The 18,953-nt window shown below is 45.3% G+C and overlaps 2 protein-coding genes across 3 annotated transcripts; one reads left to right on the top strand and one right to left on the bottom strand.

The window, feature by feature from the left end:
* The first annotated feature begins 1,154 nt into the window (after positions 1–1,154).
* LOC123402375 (cyclin-P4-1-like) lies at positions 1,155–3,585 on the top strand. Its single transcript, XM_045096293.1, has 2 exons — positions 1,155–1,702; positions 3,108–3,585. Exons 1-2 carry the CDS (start codon positions 1,332–1,334, stop codon positions 3,403–3,405), a joined length of 669 nt encoding a protein of 222 aa, XP_044952228.1. The 5' UTR covers positions 1,155–1,331; the 3' UTR covers positions 3,406–3,585.
* Positions 3,586–10,080: 6,495 nt separating this feature from the next.
* Positions 10,081–13,850, bottom strand: LOC123402630 (THO complex subunit 7B). 2 transcript variants are annotated; one of them, XM_045096564.1, is made up of 3 exons: positions 13,617–13,850; positions 11,078–11,712; positions 10,081–10,468 (listed from the first exon to the last, which is right to left on the bottom strand). In XM_045096564.1, exons 2-3 carry the CDS (start codon positions 11,669–11,671, stop codon positions 10,334–10,336), a joined length of 729 nt encoding a protein of 242 aa, XP_044952499.1. In that variant the 5' UTR covers positions 11,672–11,712; positions 13,617–13,850; the 3' UTR covers positions 10,081–10,333. The 2 variants fall into 2 exon arrangements, with proteins under 2 accessions (XP_044952499.1, XP_044952500.1); XM_045096565.1 differs by having other exon boundaries at positions 11,078–11,728; positions 13,617–13,849.
* Positions 13,851–18,953: the final 5,103 nt, after the last annotated feature.

Here is an 18,953-nt window from a genome sequence, read left to right on the forward strand (position 1 = left end):
TTGATGTTTCAACAACAATAACAACAACCAAGCCTTTCAGTCCCAAACAAGTTGGGGTAGGCTAGAGTTGAAACCCATAAAATCTCCAAACCAAATTAAAAAAAAAAATCTATGAAACCGTTAATTCAATTGATGATCCGCTTTCACCGTTGACTTTCTTGCGACGAGTTCTTTAAAACTGGATCTCATATCAACATGTTCCATCATTTTCCATTCATACTTGTCATATTTTTTTATCCAATTGCCATACTATTAACCACTTACTTGCTTGAAAAATAATAATTTGATTGATATTTTTTAATGTTGTTTCGTATAAAGCCTTTTTTTTGCCATAAAACTATTTGGTGTGCTTGTTAATTTACATACAACTTTGCCATAAAATTATTTTGTGTGGTTGTTAATTTAACTATGCTGAGTTGTCATATTTACAAACGATGACCATTTTTTTGTTCATTGATTTTAAATACGTTGAGTTGTCATATTTTCACGCGTAATTGCCTATAAAAACATGCTTGTGTTTGCTAGTTTGATTATGTCGAGATGTCATATATATATGTGCAATTTCTAAAAAATATGGTGATTGAGTTATTTTTTATCAGACAAGTAAGTACTTACTAATATGACAAGTAAGTGCAACAAATGTGGTGAGTACGAGTAAAAAAAAAGTTATCGAAATATGACGACATGTAATCTAGTTTTGAAGATTTCGTTGAAACAAAGTCAACGACGAAAACGAATCATCGATTGAATTAATGGTTTAAGAGGTAAAAGTTTTGATTTCAATCATTTAGAGATGAATCATTGCATGCATGACGAAGAGAACACAAGAAATAGCTTGTGCAGCCGCACGGTAATGACGAGATGCGGCGCTGTTAGTTAGATTTTTCCTACATTCATATGTACTTTGATTTTTAAATGAAACCTTAAAAGGATTTATATTTATAAGATGAAGGAGTAAAACGCAATCGCACGTCGTTCTTGTTATTTTGTGAAGTCAATTCGAGTTGGTTTTATCAGTTCGGTCTACTTTGAGGTCTTTTCCCCTCTTAAACTCCCGACCCCGTTACGGACACGCATGTCCGCCCTCCCCTGCGGTCTCTGCACACATATATTAACTCCAGCTCACCAAACCAAACCAAAATATAGCACTCCAAGTCACTGGCCTGTGCAATCACCCAGCCGATTTTACTCCTCTCTGCAATGGAAGAGTATATATAAGCATCCAAGAGATTAGGCTAAGCGGGAAAGCAAGCAGGCGGGCACCCGTGTCCTCCACCCACCTCGCCTCCGCCGCACGCAACAGCCCACCACCCACCCACCACCGTCCGCCCATGGAGATGGAGAGGCGGGCGGGCAGCAGCAAGCGCGCGCCGAAGGTGGTGGCGGTCCTCGCCGGCCTGCTGGAGCGCGCCGCCAAGCGCGGCGACGCCGTCGCCGACGGCTCGCGCTCGTGCTCGGCGGCGTTCCGGGGCCCGACGGAGAAGAAGCCGGAGATCGGCGTGCGGCGGTACGCGGAGCGCATATACCGGTACGCCGGGTGCAGCCCGGCGTGCTTCGTGGTCGCCTACGCCTACCTCGACCGCCTCGCCTCGCCGTCGCCGGAGGAGGAGGACGCCGCTGCGGCGGTGGCCGTGGACTCGTACAGCGTGCACCGCCTCCTCATCACCAGCGTCATGGTCGCCGCCAAGTTCATGGACGACATGTGAGTTCGTAATCGTACCCCCCCTCCCCCAGCCATAGCACCACCTCCATAGTTCTCGAACCAACAAACGACGCACTAGAGCGCGAGCGCCTACTCCGACAACTCGCACGGCGGAGTTGACCGTCCGCCGATTAACCGCGCCCTACTGCCGGCGCTTGGATCGATTGATCTGCAGGTGCATCTTCGTGGCATGTGCGTCCAGCCGGCATGAGACCCGGCACCTGCATGCGCGCATCCCATTACGTACGGAGTGGAGTAGTAAATTGAGAAGCTTATTGTTTGCTCAGATCGGACGAGTCCAGTTTAGACAGGATTCACCAACCATCTCACTTACCCATGCAGTGTGCTGCTGTCGGCGCGTAGAGCTGGCTGGAGCTGAGGGTGTGTCGGCAGGGGCAGTCAGACGTTCGCCCGCCATGTCGGTGCCGAGCAGGGCCGCGGTGTGGTGTGCGGGCCGACACGTGGGACGGTTATGTGGGTCTGACGTGTCGGCCAGCCTGCCTGCCTGTGTGGTCCGACTCACCCGGTCGACGCGGATCGCGCACAGCCGTCGTGTATTTTTCTGGCCGACAGTGTGCCGGTCGAGCTGGACTGGACTCGGGTAGCAGCCATCTGGAGTCCTCTTGTCTCATTCCAGATGACATCAAATGCACAGTACAGATGATATGCGTACGATGCGTAGCTTTGCACGTCCTTTTTGTTTGGTTCAACCAAGTTCACGCATTGATGCGATGAACAATAAAACTAATATCAAAGCATTTAAAACATTATTTTAGTAATCGAAATGTTTCTATATTAGTTTATAGAGAGAGTACTATGTAAGTATTTAATTGTGTTTTAGGAAAGCAATAAATAACAGTTCAGTTAGAAAATAGGTTCGCTTCATTCAGGCGATGAGGTGTTTCAACTGATTGTTCCATCCAAAATGGGTGAGTAAAAAATTGCGGCCAGCGCATCGCGCAAACGCTAGTAACATTCGTTGTTGTAATCTTGTATTCTTATATGGTAGTACTAGTACAAACAAAATTATAGGACCATCGGTAGGTGCATGGTCGATGGACGTTCGGTTGGGACGTCCGTCCAGCTGGTGGCTCAGCCGTTGCCCTCCCTCCCACATGAACTCGATGGCTCACCAAACTCACAAATATATATCATCACCGTAGCACCAGCAAACACCACTAGCTAGCTGCTAGCAGCTCGTCTCTCCCCCAACTACTGCTTAACAAGCACACTTAACAGCTAATCATATGTACATGTGCCTAGCTCCATGTTACAAAGACGACGCTAGATCAGCCCGTATATATAATTGCGCTAGCTAGTTAATCATACAATGCTTAGGTCACAATCTGCAGTGCATCAATGTAAGAAAGAAAGACTAATGAGGTGTTGTGAATGGATGTTGCAGGCACTACAACAACGCCTACTTCGCGCGGGTGGGCGGGGTGGAGCTGCGGGAGATGAACGGCCTCGAGCTCGAGTTCCTCTTCGCGCTCCGGTTCCGCCTCAACGTCACGCCCGACGGCTTCGCGTCCTACTGCGCCGCGCTCGAGGGTGAGATGATGGCCACCGACACGCCGCCGCCGCTATCCCCGCCGACGGTGTTAGCCTCGCCGGAGGAGGAGGAGGAAGAGGACGTCGCGGGAGGCATCGTCACGGCCTTCGCGGCGGCTGCTCGGGTATCGATGACCGAGATCACCAGATGACACGGAAACAACAACGTAATTAAGAGCTAGCCGGCCTCCGTGCGTGGAGGGCATGCGATGCTTGCGTTGTGATTCTTTCATTTCTTGTAGCTTCTTGGTGAGGTGTCTACCATGTTCGTTGCCGATTGAATGTACAGGTCTATCTTTTTGAGCTACGATGAATATCGGTGGCCGAGATCACGCAATGACAAGGAGACAACGTACTTCCTCTGTAAACTAATATAGAAGCGTTTAGATAACTAAAATAACGATCTAAACGCTTTTATATTAGTTTACGGAGGGAATACGTACGAGCTAGCCGGCCTCCCTGCGTGGAGGGTGATGCTTGCATTGTGATTCTTTCATTTCTTATAGCTTCTTGGTGGGGTGTACCACGTTCGTTGCCGATTGAATGTACAGTTCTATCCTTGTTTCCGTGTAGCGGAATTTTTTTTTTTTCATTTTTTTTTGCCAAGGTCATGTCATGGATTAAAAGTGTCACACCTACAAGGCAATAAGAAGATATGGAATGGGGCTCCTTGCCAACTGGCATGAAGAGTGTGGCTCTGGTGAGACATAATTTTGTCAGGTGAAGTTCGAAAAACTACCTGTTTTGTGCTATATGTAAGGTCTCCTAGGCCGCTGCCATGAAAAGTGTGGCTCCGTTGAGCACGATGAATAGGAGGCGGAATGAGGATCCTTGATCCTTGCTTCTAGAAGAAGGGGGAGGGGAGGAAATGCTCGTGCCTCTGGTCGCGGAACCGATAGGGATGACCGGTATGATCATAGGTCACTACAGGAAAAGAGTATATGTCGACGAAAAACCGTTGATGCCAGTCGACATATACCTGTCGGCTTACTAAAGCTGTCAGAATAGATGACCTATGCTTGCGTTGTGATTCTTTCATTTCTTTTCCATTTTTGTACCAGCTTCTTGGTGAGATGTACCACGTACTTTTGTTGCCAATTGAGTGCGTGCAGTTCTATCTTTTTGAGCTGTGGATGAAGTACTTGTTTTCGGATAGCACAAACTTTTGTTTGACCCTCTTAGCCGGCAAACGTTCGCTGGAAGGGGATGGCATTTCAAATAATTTTGTTAGCAGTTTTAGTCGTGAGGGGATGGCAACTTCTGCAAAACAATACGGCAATTCCTTTAAAAGATATTATTTTTTGTTTAAATCTGCCATCGTTAGATCCCGCGAAGCAACTAAAAACTGACAGATGGATCAAAAATGTCCTACTTACTAGGCAATAAAAAGAGATGGAAACTACAAACATGTGCTTTGAGAAGCCACCACCGTCTTTATGTTTTGAAACTTTGGTAACTTAATAAATCAAAAGACTATTACACCGTCCACGATCCACCTTAGTTGAGGGAGAGAGAAGATGAGAAAGAAGGAAGGCGGGCTCTTGCTTAACAGTCAGCTGCAGCACGAACCTCAAGACATTTTGTGAGGTTGTAAGATCGAAACACTGAATAAAGTAGTACACATTTAAAACTTATTATTATACATATCGTCTATTAGGTTGGCTCTAGATGACATGATAACTCCTTATAGCTGATTGATTGTTGTCTGTATTATTATGCTCTCACAATACCCCGCACAAAAAAAACCATGCTCTTACAATTGATGCCGATGGCTCTTCAATCCACATCAAACGTGAGATGGAGACCACATACCTAGCTAAACAATGGAAACTGAAATGAAATAATTACTAAAACCTTACAATCCGCATAAATTGCCGCAACGCCCTACGCCATGAACCCACCATTGTTCATCGTATCTATTACCTTCATGCAATCCGATTCGACCATCAAGTTGTTGATTCCAAGTTGTTTCGCGAGTAATATGTTGTGTTGTAATGCATAAGTTCCAGCGGTTGCAACATATAGTACATGATGGATCTTCTCATTTGGTGATACAACGAAACTTCCTTTCTCGTTTCTGAGGACCGCACCAATAGCACCTTAGAGCGTCTCTGAACAAAACGCCGCATCCTTGTCCTTCATGGGCTTGGTCCATCCTTCCCTTTTGATACCTACATCCTTCTTCCCGACGTTCACATAGTTTGCGCTTAAGGCATAAATCCACATGACCGAATGAGCTGGTACCTGCATATCCTTCCATAGAAAAATCGTCTCCTCTCCCACCGTATGTACCAAATCCGAACCAAAATTAGTAGTTGAACACTTACATCCGGCATCAAATTTCTTCTCGCTCAAAGCCAAAGTTGTCTTTCTTCCGCACATGCGTCAGAGCCATGACATGACCCATGTTCAGTGTTGCAATTGAAATTTCGAACCATCGCCAGGTTGAGTAACAATTTAAATCTGCATCCCTCCCTAAAACAATAGTCTTAACCAGGATCCCACACCTACTCCTCGCCCTCTTTTACAGGGCGATGATCCAATCTATGACGGTTCTCAAGAATACTTGAATAAGTGGGAATTGCCTACATACTTCCTCCGTCCTTAAATAATTGTAGTTGGAAAAAACTAGTTAGTTCTTCCTAACTATAATTATTTTGGTACAGAGGAAGTAGATCAGGTGCCTGAAAAAGCATCCATCATTAGTCATTTTCTTTCGACGCCATCCAATTAGCATCCAACGGCTGAAGATAGATCAAGGCACATTTCATCTTCTTCCAACCTTCCTTCTGTCTTCTCACGCAGCCGCCTGCCAACCCATGCCTATTCGTCTGTCTCAGCCCTGCGGCCATCGCCGCCTCGCCCTCCTCTCGTCATGGTGGCCATCGCTCCGACCATCTTTCTAAGCCCCGCTGCATAACTCCGGCGATCCCCAACACCCCATCCCTTAAGATAGATAGTGGGGCTATTTTTTCTCCGACGAGGTGCTTCCTTTTCCGGCGAGCACGGGATGGACAAGAAAAAACTGACTCGCGCTTTAAAAAAATTAGGCACATGAAAAATAGCTAACCAGGAAGAATTGTGTTGGCTTAGTAGGACAACTCATCCCCGCACATGGTTGACCTCAGAACCACCGGGACGCTGAAGAACTTGAGAAAATGAGTGGATGGAATGAGAAATTAGGGGTTTGGTTATGGATTTGGAAAAGCATGCTTGACGTACCTTTGGCTTCAAGAGGCACTAGTGCAAAACAATATGCTCATTCAAAGAACAGTAGCAGAAGCCCCTCTTTACAAAGGTCATTGGGGGCGTGGGTGATTTGAAAAACAAAAAAAAAGACTACTTTCATAGGAATTCAGTCTAACATCCAATAGCTGCAAAAGTTATCTGAAATAATAAGTGTCACACGTTAGGTGCGTGCCACTCCAGTCTGGTGTTCGATGGCAATTTTAGTCTCATAAGGATGGCAAATTCCAGCAACCTAGCAATAAAACTCACTCACCTAAAAATAAAAAAAAATGATGTGCCTCTTTTGGAACTGTAGGGGGATGGGAAAAAAAGGTATGGCAACCTACTTAAGTGATTTAATTAGGGACTTCAATCTTGATTTTGTGGGGATTCAAGAGACAATGAAGAAGGATTTTTCCTCTAAGTTCTTGAGGAAATTTGATCCAGGGGATAATTTTTGTTGGAAGTGGATTCCTGTTGGAATTATGCCCTATAGGCAATAATAAATATAGTTATTATTATAATTCCTGTATCAAGATAATCGTTTATTATCCATGCTATAATTGTATTGAATGAAGACTCATTTACATGTGTGGATACATAGACAAAACACCGTCCCTAGCAAGCCTCTAGTTGGCTAGCCAGTTGATCAAAGATAGTCAGTGTCTTCTGATTATGAATAAGGTGTTGTTGCTTGATAACTAGATCACGTCATTAGGAGAATCACGTGATGGACTAGACCCAAACTAATAGACGTAGCATGTTGATCGTGTCTTTTTGTTGCTACTGTTTTCTGCGTGTCAAGTATTTATTCCTATGACCTTGAGATCATATAACTCACTGACACCGGAGGAATGCTTTGTGTGTATCAAACGTCACAACGTAACTGGGTGACTATAAAGGTGCTCTACAGGTATCTCCGAAGGTGTTAGTTGAGTTAGTATGGATCAAGACTGGGATTTGTCACTCCGTGTGAACGGAGAGGTATCTCGGGGCCCACTCGGTAATACAACATCACACACAAGCCTTGCAAGCAATGTAACTTAGTGTAAGTTGCGGGATCTTGTATTACAGAACGAGTAAAGAGACTTGCCGGTAAACGAGATTGAAATAGGTATACGGATACTGACGATCGAATCTCGGGCAAGTAACATACCGAAGGACAAAGGGAATGACATACGGGATTATATGAATCCTTGGCACTGAGGTTCAAACGATAAGATCTTCGTAGAATATGTAGGATCCAATATGGGCATCCAGGTCCCGCTATTGGATATTGACCGAGGAGTCTCTCGGGTCATGTCTACATAGTTCTCGAACCCGCAGGGTCTGCACACTTAAGGTTCGACGTTGTTTTATGCGTATCATGGATCAGTGAAACACTGTCCAGTGGGGGTAGGCTTATCAAAGTTAATGCTGTTCTCTCCCATATCCCTTCTTATTATATGTCTATGTTCTTGGTTAATAAATCTACCCTGGAGAGATGGGATAAGCCTAGAAGGAAATTTTTCTGGCATCGTAATGGTAACAAAAAAGGTTATCATATGGTAAAATGGGGGAGAATTTGTAGATCAAAAAATAAAGGGGGCCTTGGGGTTAAAGATCTGAGAAAACAAAATATTAGTCTGTTGACTAAGTGGTGGTGGAAATTAGAGAAAAAAGAGGGGCTATGGCAAGACATAGTGAGAGCCAAATACCTCAAAAAATCACCTGCTATGATGGTTAAGCAGAAAGCAAATGATTCCCCCTGTTGGACAGCTCTTTTGAAGGTTAGAGATAATTATATTGCTGGGAGAGGGATCAAGGTGAATAAGGGTGATATTGCCAGTCTTTGGTATGATGATCTGGGTGACAATTCTAATATGAAAGATAAGTTCCCTGATCTTTTTGAGATTTGCACTGAGCAAAATACCACTGTGAATAAAATTGAATCCATGAATCCTTGCAACTCCTTTCGTAGAAGATTTAATAGTGATATGCAAATGAGGTGGGATGAGCTCAAGAGTTATGTGATAAGTAAAATGGACAAGGAAAAAAGTGATGAAATATTCTGGAAACTAGATAGTACTCATGAATATACTACCAAGTCTATGTATCGTTGGTTAGAAAGAAACTTGGCTGGGTCTAATCATAAATGGATTTGGAAATCTAAGATGCCTTTGAAAATTCAAATTTTTATGTGGCAGATGTGCCAGGATGCTATCCTAACTAGAGACAATCTCAAAAAAAGAAAATGGCAAGGGGATCCTACATGTTCTTTCTGTGATCAGAAGGAATCTGCCCAACATATTATGTTTCTTTGTCCTGTTGCTAGAGTTGTCTGGAGAACAGTGGGCTCGATGCTGGGTACTGAATATATCCCTAATTCCATGTGGCAATATTATGTTTGGATCAACTCTTTCTTACCTTCGTGCCCAGAGGTTTATACCATTGGTCTAGCTGCTATATGCTGGGCAATATGGCTTGCACGTAACCGTGCTACTTTTGAAAAGAAATGGATTAATAATCCGTTTGAAATTGTGTTCACAGCTTGTGCTTTTATATTATACTGGACAGGGTTGCAGAAGTCGGAGATGGCTGAGGTGATGAAAAAAGGTGCGGAGGTGTTGAAAGCAAACGCTTCGCAGATGCTGCTACTCTGTGGACCTCCAATGTCAGATAACAGCAAGCAGGATGAGGAGGGTGATAACTGGGACGAATGGTGATGCGCTCGGAGTATGATGGTCCTGGTGATGTGGTGTTTTACTCTGTTTTGGCCCTGTGAGGCATGTTGCATTTCTGGTTCGTATTCTGGTCGTGCTCAAACGTGGTACTGGATGTTGATCTATCCTCCTTAGGGGTGTGGTGAGGTTTTGGGTGATGCTAGGTTTTCGCCCCATAGCCTTGTGTTCCTGATGACAGGCGCAAGGTGGTGGGTTTCCTAGTATTGCTCTGAGCTCGCTTCTCTCTCTTTCCCTTTTCTCTTTCTGATCTCGTAACGAAACTGTGTATTTCCGTTATGTATTTAATGGAAAGGGGAGAAGCCCGGTTCTAAAAAAAAAGCAACACACCTCAAGTTTCTATTAAAAAAAATTAAAGCATGAAAGTTGTCATGCTTGACATTTAAACTTGACATCCTTGCGTCACTAAACTTATCATAAAAAACGTTTAGAGTTGTCATGGGATCGTACCTGACATGTGACACCTATCAGGGCCCAAGTCATCAGAGAACTTGCCATGACCAATCGTCAAGAAGGGAGAAAAGCTTATTCAGACTTACAATCATGGATATCTAGTTTTTTTCAGACCTTTTCTATTTTTATGTTCTTTCTTTGCACAGTGGTGGTAAAGAAAAAACATCCAGCAGTGTCAAAGTTACTGAAGTTCATTTTTTTTTTTGAATTGCTTACCACATGTGTCATGTGGTAAAGTTACTGAAGTTCATAAATCAATGTTTCATTCAGAATAAATACGACCAACATCCCTAGCAGCTATTAATTCGTAAACCATGGATGATTGGCCGACATCTGAGTTCCGAGTTAAACAGATTCACCAGCCAGAGTTTCAGGCACTCCTTGATAAACCTGTTTTACCTCCCAATCAGCATGGCAAAAGCAGCATACTGTTGACTCCACCGTTTCGATAAATAATAACGCAACAAATCTGAATCTGGAGAACATATTACACCACGATGAATTATGCCTTTCTATCATACAAGCACGCCATGGTTTCAGCATCGAATACAGCTTACAGTTTAAGAAACCACAGCAACGACAAAAAAAGGGGTCTCCTACAAAGAAACACGGTGCCCAGAAACTCTGAAGCATGCTTGAGCGTACAGGGTAAGCAACTCGCTAGCATTAAGATCGTTAATCAGTCTACAGCCATTGCATCCGAAGCACCGCCGCTGCCTTCCTCTATGCTCAACTTTGGCTCTTCAGTAGCAGCTCTCAGCTCATCTGCTATGTTCCTTTGCTCATCTTCGATTGAGATTTGCAATTCCTCCACCTGTAATATAGGTACGATATTAGAGCAGGTACCAGGTAGAACTATATTCTGGATCCAGCCCCGAAAGAAAAATATGTAGAGGCTTAAAGCACACAATTTGATTGTAAAAATGAAGATAACTGCATTAAAATGTAAGTTTTGAGACTAAAATTAAATGGATGTACCAGTATCATTTGATTGAGAGGAAATAGCTGCATATCCTACAGCCCAATGTTGGTGAGCGCTGATGTAAAATTCAGTAATTCGTCATGTATCATAACCAGGTTGTTCCTTCCTAAAAATCATGTTGGATGATGGAAAACATTGCCAGGAGAAGTATTAAAACTGAGAGACGTTTTTTAGCTCCATGGAGCCACTGTTCAACTCCTAAATGACATCCATTTCCAGAAGTAGTGTTATTGCAGTACTTTGCAGTGCTTTTTCCTGGCATGGCTCGTAACTCAAGGTGGAAATGGACAGTATATATGGCTGGAGCAGCAGCTCCATGGTTCTACCAAAGATTCATGATCAAATTTTATTCTTACCACAACTATTTAAATTAATATCCTATCGTACATAGGAGGAAAAGCATGATTCTGAAAGCAAAAGAGAACATAACCAGAAACTCACCACATGAAGAAGAAGAGCAAACTGCTTCTTCCTAAGCTCTAACGTCCTTGTACATGCTGCACTCTCTGCCTCCAAATTAGCTATCTCCTTCTCAAGATTAGCAATAAGTTTCTCGGTTTCTGACCGTGGAGGCTGCGAGGAAATCAATTTTCTGATCGCTTCACACTCCTCTTTGTGCTGCCTCTCAATCTTGCTCTGTTCAAGTTGTTTCTTAAGATCCTCAATATCAGTCTGAGCTTGCAAGATTTGTCGCTGGATCTCAACCTGCAGCTCGTTGAAGCTCTCCTTCTCCCTGAGATTTGCATCAACTACAGCCTTGCTTTTAAGAAGGGGCAACTCAAAAGTATTAATTTCCTGCAGAAAGGCCTTGTACAGCCTCTCACAGTCATTTGTATTGTCTGCATCCTTCTCAACCTCAGTGGCGAAGGACATGAACTTCTTTTGGAGCTTCTTTAGGGGTGGTTCACCCCTGGTAGTTGTGATCCTAGTCAGAAGCCGGTGTTTGATAATCGCATCATCCTCATGTGGCCCAAATGCATAATGTGCAGACATGTCTTCACCCCTCCCGGCAACTCTCCTCCCTTTGGTAAGCATTTTAGAATTTGAGGGATCAACCAACTGAAATCAGCGCAGTGCTAAGAACAGAACAAACTGTATTAATTATAAATCAATTAGATCAACTGTTTTGAATTGGTACATCTGTATGAAAATGCACTTGAATGCTTGCATATATCCGTAAACTATGGAACATCTGCAAGGCTACAAATTTGACTAACCAACATCCATACGTGTACATACGAACATTTGCTCCAACAGCACCTAGCAAGAACGAAAACCCTTGGGAATGCACGAAAGCACATGAGTATCTAGGTAGGCTTGGCAATGGGCTGAAATACTATTTGAACCAAATACAACTAAAATAGCACATCTCAAGTTCATCCAAGAATCACTAGAATCAGGGCATACATTGTGGGTAACAGAAAGCATGGCAGCAAGCGGAGTTCTTCACAACAACTATAAGATCAGCATGCTAATTCTAAAAAATTGTTTCCGTCCACACGCACACAGAAATAATCCAAACATTGATTGATACATCAAAAGCACATTTTGATCTTTCACAGAGAAGCATACATCCGATATCCATCACACATGCTTGAATACAGATGTCACAAGTTCACTACTTCACAGAGACACAGAAACATCCGCACTCTGTACCTTGGGAGTACGACCTGGACAACGGTGTTTTGAGGGACGGAGGCCGACCTGGACGCTGGCGTCTAGGTGGGATTGAGGCAGAGGAACATCGGGGCGAGTGGGACAACGACCAGGATGGCGGGCGTCCGGTTCTACGGCCTAAGCTCCTAAGGCGCACTAGCTGCAGGATGAGGTGACACTTGGGTACAAGGCAATGGAGGGATGTGATGGAGCTTGGGTCCAGGGCAAACTTGAGCGCCTTAGGACTATCCAGGGCAAGGTGTAGCTTTAGTACGAAGTGATCTCGGGGAGGTGGCCCACTAACCCTAGCTTCTACCGCTAACCACGGTGCTGCAGGGAAAACAATTTGGGTGAAGAGAACAGGACTATCCCATACCCAGGATACTACAAAGATTCAAAAAACTCATCCTACAAATAACAAATATTCCAAGAAAAACGAAAGTACAAAACAACTCCTGGGTTTAATTAAAAAAATGTAAATGACAAAAAAGGAAAAAAAATAGGCATGTGTCCTTTTGGGTGTCTGCAAATTCTCATGGGAAAACACAAATATTGGTCCTGCTGTGGCTTAACACAAAACAGAAAGCAGTTGTGAGGAAGTAGGTGGAGAGTAGATGTGGGTTGTGTGCAGTGAGAAAGGTGTAAACCCATTTGGTAACTAGCTGTCTGAACTGTGGTTGTGGGTGTAAATGACCTGAATACCCTAAATATTTGAGAGATTGTTTACATGCTGTTTAACAATAAGGATCTCACCAAATGTCGTCTTAGCTGTAAATGACCTGAATACCCTAAATATTTGAGAGATTGTTTACATGCTGTTTAACAGGCTGCCAAGTCTGTTTTGTTCACGGATTTTTTGGAGTAATTAACACCATGAATTGCGTATACTCTTTCTTCAATAAGTCCCAAGCTTTGAAATCTTCTAAATGTTTAACCTGTCATGGCAAAAATCTTCTAACCAAAATTTATGTAACCTCTCCGGTTCAACACCCCAATGGCCTATTATGAATATCAACCTCCTCTTTGCATAACTCACAAGACACAGTTTGTGTGTTGTTCATCCCAAATTGCCTTGTTCCATCTATTTCACAACAAAATACTAGTAGCATATAAGGAATTTTTTTTACCAAATAAACATTGCAAGCACCTCCCCCATACAAATTCTACATCTCAACATACACACAGGTTCTAAAACAGGTCAAATGAGTGCAGGGGTACAGTCAAAGCAAAGTTTCTCCAGAGCGGATAAGACCACTTGAACAGATTTGAGGAAAAAAAAAATGCAGGTGGTATGAAGTAGAGGGGAGCGAGAGCGTGGTAGTACCGTGCGGGGCAGGGTCGGAGAGGGGGAGGGGGCGGCTTGCCGGCGATCGGTGGAAGAGGGCGGCTCTTCACGGGGCGACCGGGGTCGACGGCGGAGGCGGGCGGAGGTAGCCTCTGTGGCGCGGCTCGAGCGGCGGGACGGGTAGGCGGTGCGGCGGCGGAGGTCGCCGGGGGCGACGTCGGAGGTGGCCGCCGGCGGCGCTAACCCTAGGAGAATCGCCGAGAGGGGATGGGGTGTGCGGGACGGGGTGAAGCCTACCGCTTCGTTATTTGTGACTTGTGAGTGGCAGGAGGTGGGTAATTTCGTCCCAACTTGGGTGGTAAGAGAGACGGCCTCGCCGTCGCGCCGAACCCGCCGCCGTTTCCCATTCTCCTCGCCGCCGCCATGCTCAGCCACCGGTGCCGCATCATCCACCGGACGCCGTGCTCGCCTTCGAGTGTTTTCGAGGAGAGGTTCGTGTGCCCTCACAAGGAAGCTGCGCCGCCGCAGCTCGCTCAAGGCTACGAGGCCGCTTGCACGGGGCAAGTGCCGACTAATTTCAAATTCTCATGAACCAGTAACGGGCTATGACGGTTGGAAAACTGCGCAGCGAAGCTTTCACTCTGCGTAGTAAGCTGGCGATTCTGTTTTGGTGCTCATTGTCTCACTCGGGAGCGAAGAAAGCATCGCCTGCAACCTCTCAAGGTGAGGCCATGCATCCGGGAATGTGTTCGTGTTTTAGACTTGTGCTGAGGATCGTGGAAACTGGATGTATGGGTGGATGAATTTTCTGTCAAACCAGGATCCACAGAACAAGAAGGCAAAACAACCATCCTGCATTGCTTTCAGTTGAAAACAGTAGATTGATCTGCTTTCATGCCAATTTTTGTCTAGCATGTTCCATTTCCGTTTCGTTGTCTTTTTTGTTCTATTGTATGTCAGTTAGTACTAAAATTGCAGTTCAGAATTTAATATTTAGATTGTGCTTACAAAACATATTTCTGTTGGGTGCATGTTCATTTTTGCCTTTTGATCCTGTTCCCTGTATTATAGTTGTTCCTAAATTCTGTACTTGACCTTACTTTTGCTGGGATGCTTTTAATTGTGAAAAGCTGAGCTATCTGAGACTAAAGCATGATAAACAAAAAATGAAATAGTCTTATCATTTGCATCTGTCCTAAAGTACCAAAACTAAACCAATGGAGATGACATGAATGAGTCCTATCATATCTCTATACTATTCAGTTCTTGCATATGTGAAATTGTATCCATTCACAGAACTGCATGTATATTTTGGCAGAAAACCCTCCATGCAATTCTCCTTAGGTTTGCATCAAACGAATGCTTTACCCGTTTTATTATTTATTTATTTTTTGCTTTTCATTTTACTCTCCATGCAATTCTCTGCCCTGTGAAGCCAGGCTGGTCTCTACGGCTACTCCTTTGCTTTCCTTGGAATTCTTGGCCTCTTTGTCGCCTCTGCATGTGGTACGGGGATGGCTTTCCGCTGGACGGGGGACTCTTTAGCTAGTGCATTTGGGTTCTCCTTGGGGATTTATGACAAGGGAAGGCCTGGCCCACAAACACACGCACGTTTTTCTAACTATCTTGAATAATCAACCAAATAGATGCCCTGCAAATGCATTTTAGATTAATCACTACTAGAAAAAGGGCTATAGATAATATAGACACTAATGACGCACCAGACAAGTGGTGCGTCACTACTATATAGCAGTGGCGCATCATGTGGAGGTGCGTCATTAGTGTGATGGACACTAATGGCACACCACACACACGGTGCGCCACCACTAACAAATTTTTTTCCAAAAATACTAATGGCACACCGGGGCAGAGTGCGCCATTACTAATTTAATTAGTAATGCCGCACCACTCACCCAGTGCGCCACTACTATATTTTTTTTTTCCAAAAACTACTAATGGCGCACCACCAGATGGTGCGCCATTAGTAACCTGGCGCACCATCTGGTGATGCGCCATTAGTAACCAGGTTAGGCGCACCATCTGGTGATGCGTCATTAGTACTTTTGCAAAAAAAAAAATCTCTCCCTGCTCCACCGCGACCACGAAAAAGGAGACGCCAACGCAAACCCTCACCACTCTCTCCTCCGTCTCCCTCGTCGCCGGCACCGCCGCCATGCTCCGGCTGCGAAGCTCCATCCACGCCCATCTCCTCTCTTCTTCTCCGGCCGCCTCTCCCGCATCCCCTCTCCACCGCCTCATATCCGTGCTAGGGATTCCCGTTCCCACTTCCCACCAGCGCCGCCACAAGCCGCCGGTCGCTGATCCCCCGCCTCCCGCCGTCGCCACCCCCCTCGCTTACCCATTCGCGCTCTCTCTTCCCCTGGACGCCGCGCTCCTCGACAACGACCCGCCTCTGAGCCTCCCTCCTCTCTAAGGCCGGTCGGCCGGCCGCCGACCTGGATTTGCATCGTCACCGGACGCCGCCTCGGTGAGCTCCTCTTCCACTCTCGTGTGTGTGCTAGTTGTTCCCGCTTGAGCTACTGGTGTCGTGTTGCTGCTTGCTTGTGCTACTGTTCTGTTGTGCCATGGATCGATGGGTGGTTGTGCTGAACTGCTGATGATGTTGGCTACTGTTCTCAAACATTGTCAGTTTTCCAACCAATTGATAGCCAATATCTTAGACTTGTGCAAGTGGCATGACAATTATTGGCACATAGGTGAAGTACAGATGCAAGAACAGAAATGCATCTGCAGCTGGTTAATATACCAAGTGTTTACTAAATGCAAGTAGCAGCGCTGATGCGAATGCGATGTGTCGTGCTTCCTAAATCCCAACTGTTGGTCGGTATCTCTTATGTTTCGACATGCCTGACTCATGATCAAAATATGCATTGTAGCTGTGAAAAGTGCTCGGTTTATGGTCACTTCTTACTTGGTTCTCTGATTTTTCTTGCTTACGATGACTTATTTTATTGATGAAACTATTTATTGCTCCCCCAGGCTGTTTGTGGTTAAATCCAAGGAATTGGTGCGATATCAGGTCATGGAGGGGAGCAAGGACATGCAATAGTCAGCAGACACTGAACCTGTTATTAAAGTACCCAGAGAGCCTGCCATCATTATCAATGGTGTCCCAGACTTGCCTCGTGAGTTCACATCTAAGAGAGGCCATCTGAAAGGACGTGGATGTCGCCTAGAGGGGGGGTGAATAGGCGCTTTAAAATAATTAAGGTTTAGGCTTGAACAAATGCGGAATAAAACTAACGTTTAATATGTCAAGCACAAAACCTACAAACAACTAGGCTCACCTATGTGCACCAACAACTTATGCTAAGCAGGATAAACAACTAAGCGATAGCAAGATATATTACAATAAACAATATGTCTATCACAAAGTAAAGTGCATAAGTAAAGGGTTCGGGTAAGAGATAACCGAGGCACGGGGAGACGATGATGTATCCCGAAGTTCACACCCTTGCAGATGCTAATCTCCGTTAGAGCGGTGTGGAGGCACAATGCTCCCCAAGATGCCACTAAGGCCACCGTAATCTCCTCACGCCCTCGCACAATGCAAGATGTCGTGATTCCACTAAGGGACCCTTGAGGGCGGTCACCGAACCCGTACAAATGGCAAACCTTGGGGGCGGTCACCGAACCCGTACACGTGGCAACCCTTGGGGGCGGTTACCGATACCCGTACAAATTGCTCGGGGCAATCTCCACAACCTAATTGGAGACCCCGACGCTTGCCCGGAGCTTCACACCACAATGATTGAGCTCCGAGACACCACCAAGCTTCTAGGACGCCAAAGCATCCACGAAGAACAATATCTAGGGTACTAAGTACCAAAGGTAATAAGCTTCTCAAACTTCACTTCCACGTATCACCGTGGAGAACTCAAACCGATGCAACTAATGCAATGGCAAGAACACACGAAGTGGTCAATTCCCTCACACTCAAATCCCTCCACAACAACGAAAGCTATGGAGAAATATGAGAGGAAGAACAAGAAGCTCACAAAGAACTCCAAGATCAAGATCCAAGGGGTTCCCCTCACATATAGGAGAAAGTGATTGGTGGAGATGTGGATCTAGATCTCCTCTCTCTTTGCCCTCAAGAACAAGCGAGAATCATTGGAGGGATTGAGAGTAAGCAAGCTCTAAGAATGTCAACAATGGAGGTAGAACAAGAGCTCAACAGATGGATAAAGCCAAGGGGGAAGAAGACCCCCTTTATATAGTGGGGGAAGGAATCAGACCGTTACCCCCACTCTCTGTCCGAGCTCCAGCGGTACTACCGCTGGCACTCCAGCGGTACTACCGCTGACCAGGGGCGGTACTACCGCCAGCTAGCGGTACTACCGCCGGCTGCAGCGGTACTACCGCTGGTACTCCAGCGGTACTACCGCTGGGCCCCTGGTAGTGCAAAGGCACTACCACCGCCAAGAAAGTCTTCGCAAAAAGGTCCGTCCACGAACAATCGCTAGGCAGGCGGTACTAAGCTCCTGGAGCGGTACTACCGCTGACCAGGGGCGGTACGACCGCCAGCCAGCGGTACTACCGCTAGGGCCAGCGGTACTACCGCCAACTCTAGCGGTACTACCGCTAGGTCCAGCGGTACTACCGCTAGGTACTGAAACAGCCATAACTTTCGCATACGAGCTCCGAATCGAGCAAACCCAAGCTTGTTGGATTCAGGACGACAAGAGCTATCCAAACAGCTTGTTGGAAATCTTAAGACCATGCAGATATGAAAATGCCAATGATATAGAGATGTGAGATCTCTATGAATGAAGAACTGGCAAAAACTCCAACATCGAAAACATCATAGTAGATGCATATGGACTCCGTTTTCGATGAACTCGAGCTTGTCACGAAGATGACCATAAGCTCTAAAACTCACAAAGAGAAACACCAAACAAGAACCAAGAAGTATGATGCAAGGATGCAAATGGTTTGAGCTCTCAACGAACGATACGATCAAGCTACTCACTTGAGAGCCCCCCCTTGATAGTACAGCAATTTATCCTAACCAGAAAACCTATCAAGGGCAAACCTATACCTTGCACCTCGTCCTCTTGAGCTAGATGATGATGATCTTGGCTTCCTCAAGATGGACCACCTTTCTTGATTACGTTGGCTTGATGAAGACTAATTGATTGCTCCCCCATACTCACTATGGGTGAGCCACTCTTCAGCATATCTTCACAAGTCCATTGCCACCACAATGGACGACAAGCTTCAAGCATGATATCTTCGTGCTGATCCACTTGAACTTGCACATCGCAATCTTGATGACGATCACAACTTGACGTCATACTTCATGGGTTGTATGAGATCTTCCCTTTGACGCAAGCCCATGGAAACACACCTAAC

The sequence above is a fragment of the Hordeum vulgare genome, chromosome 6H, assembly GCF_904849725.1.
Source record: "Hordeum vulgare subsp. vulgare chromosome 6H, MorexV3_pseudomolecules_assembly, whole genome shotgun sequence".
Classification (NCBI taxonomy): domain Eukaryota; kingdom Viridiplantae; phylum Streptophyta; class Magnoliopsida; order Poales; family Poaceae; genus Hordeum; species Hordeum vulgare.

Coding starts and splice junctions, on each gene's coding strand:
- LOC123402375 (XM_045096293.1), top strand. CDS start 1,332: ATGGAGATGGAGAGGCGGGCGGGCAGCAGCAAGCGCGCGCCGAAGGTG. Junction 1,703..3,107: donor GCCAAGTTCATGGACGACAT/GTGAGTTCGTAA, acceptor TGGATGTTGCAG/GCACTACAACAACGCCTACT.
- LOC123402630 (XM_045096564.1), bottom strand. CDS start 11,671: ATGCTTACCAAAGGGAGGAGAGTTGCCGGGAGGGGTGAAGACATGTCT. Junction 10,469..11,077: donor TTGCTCTTCTTCTTCATGTG/GTGAGTTTCTGG, acceptor CCTATATTACAG/GTGGAGGAATTGCAAATCTC.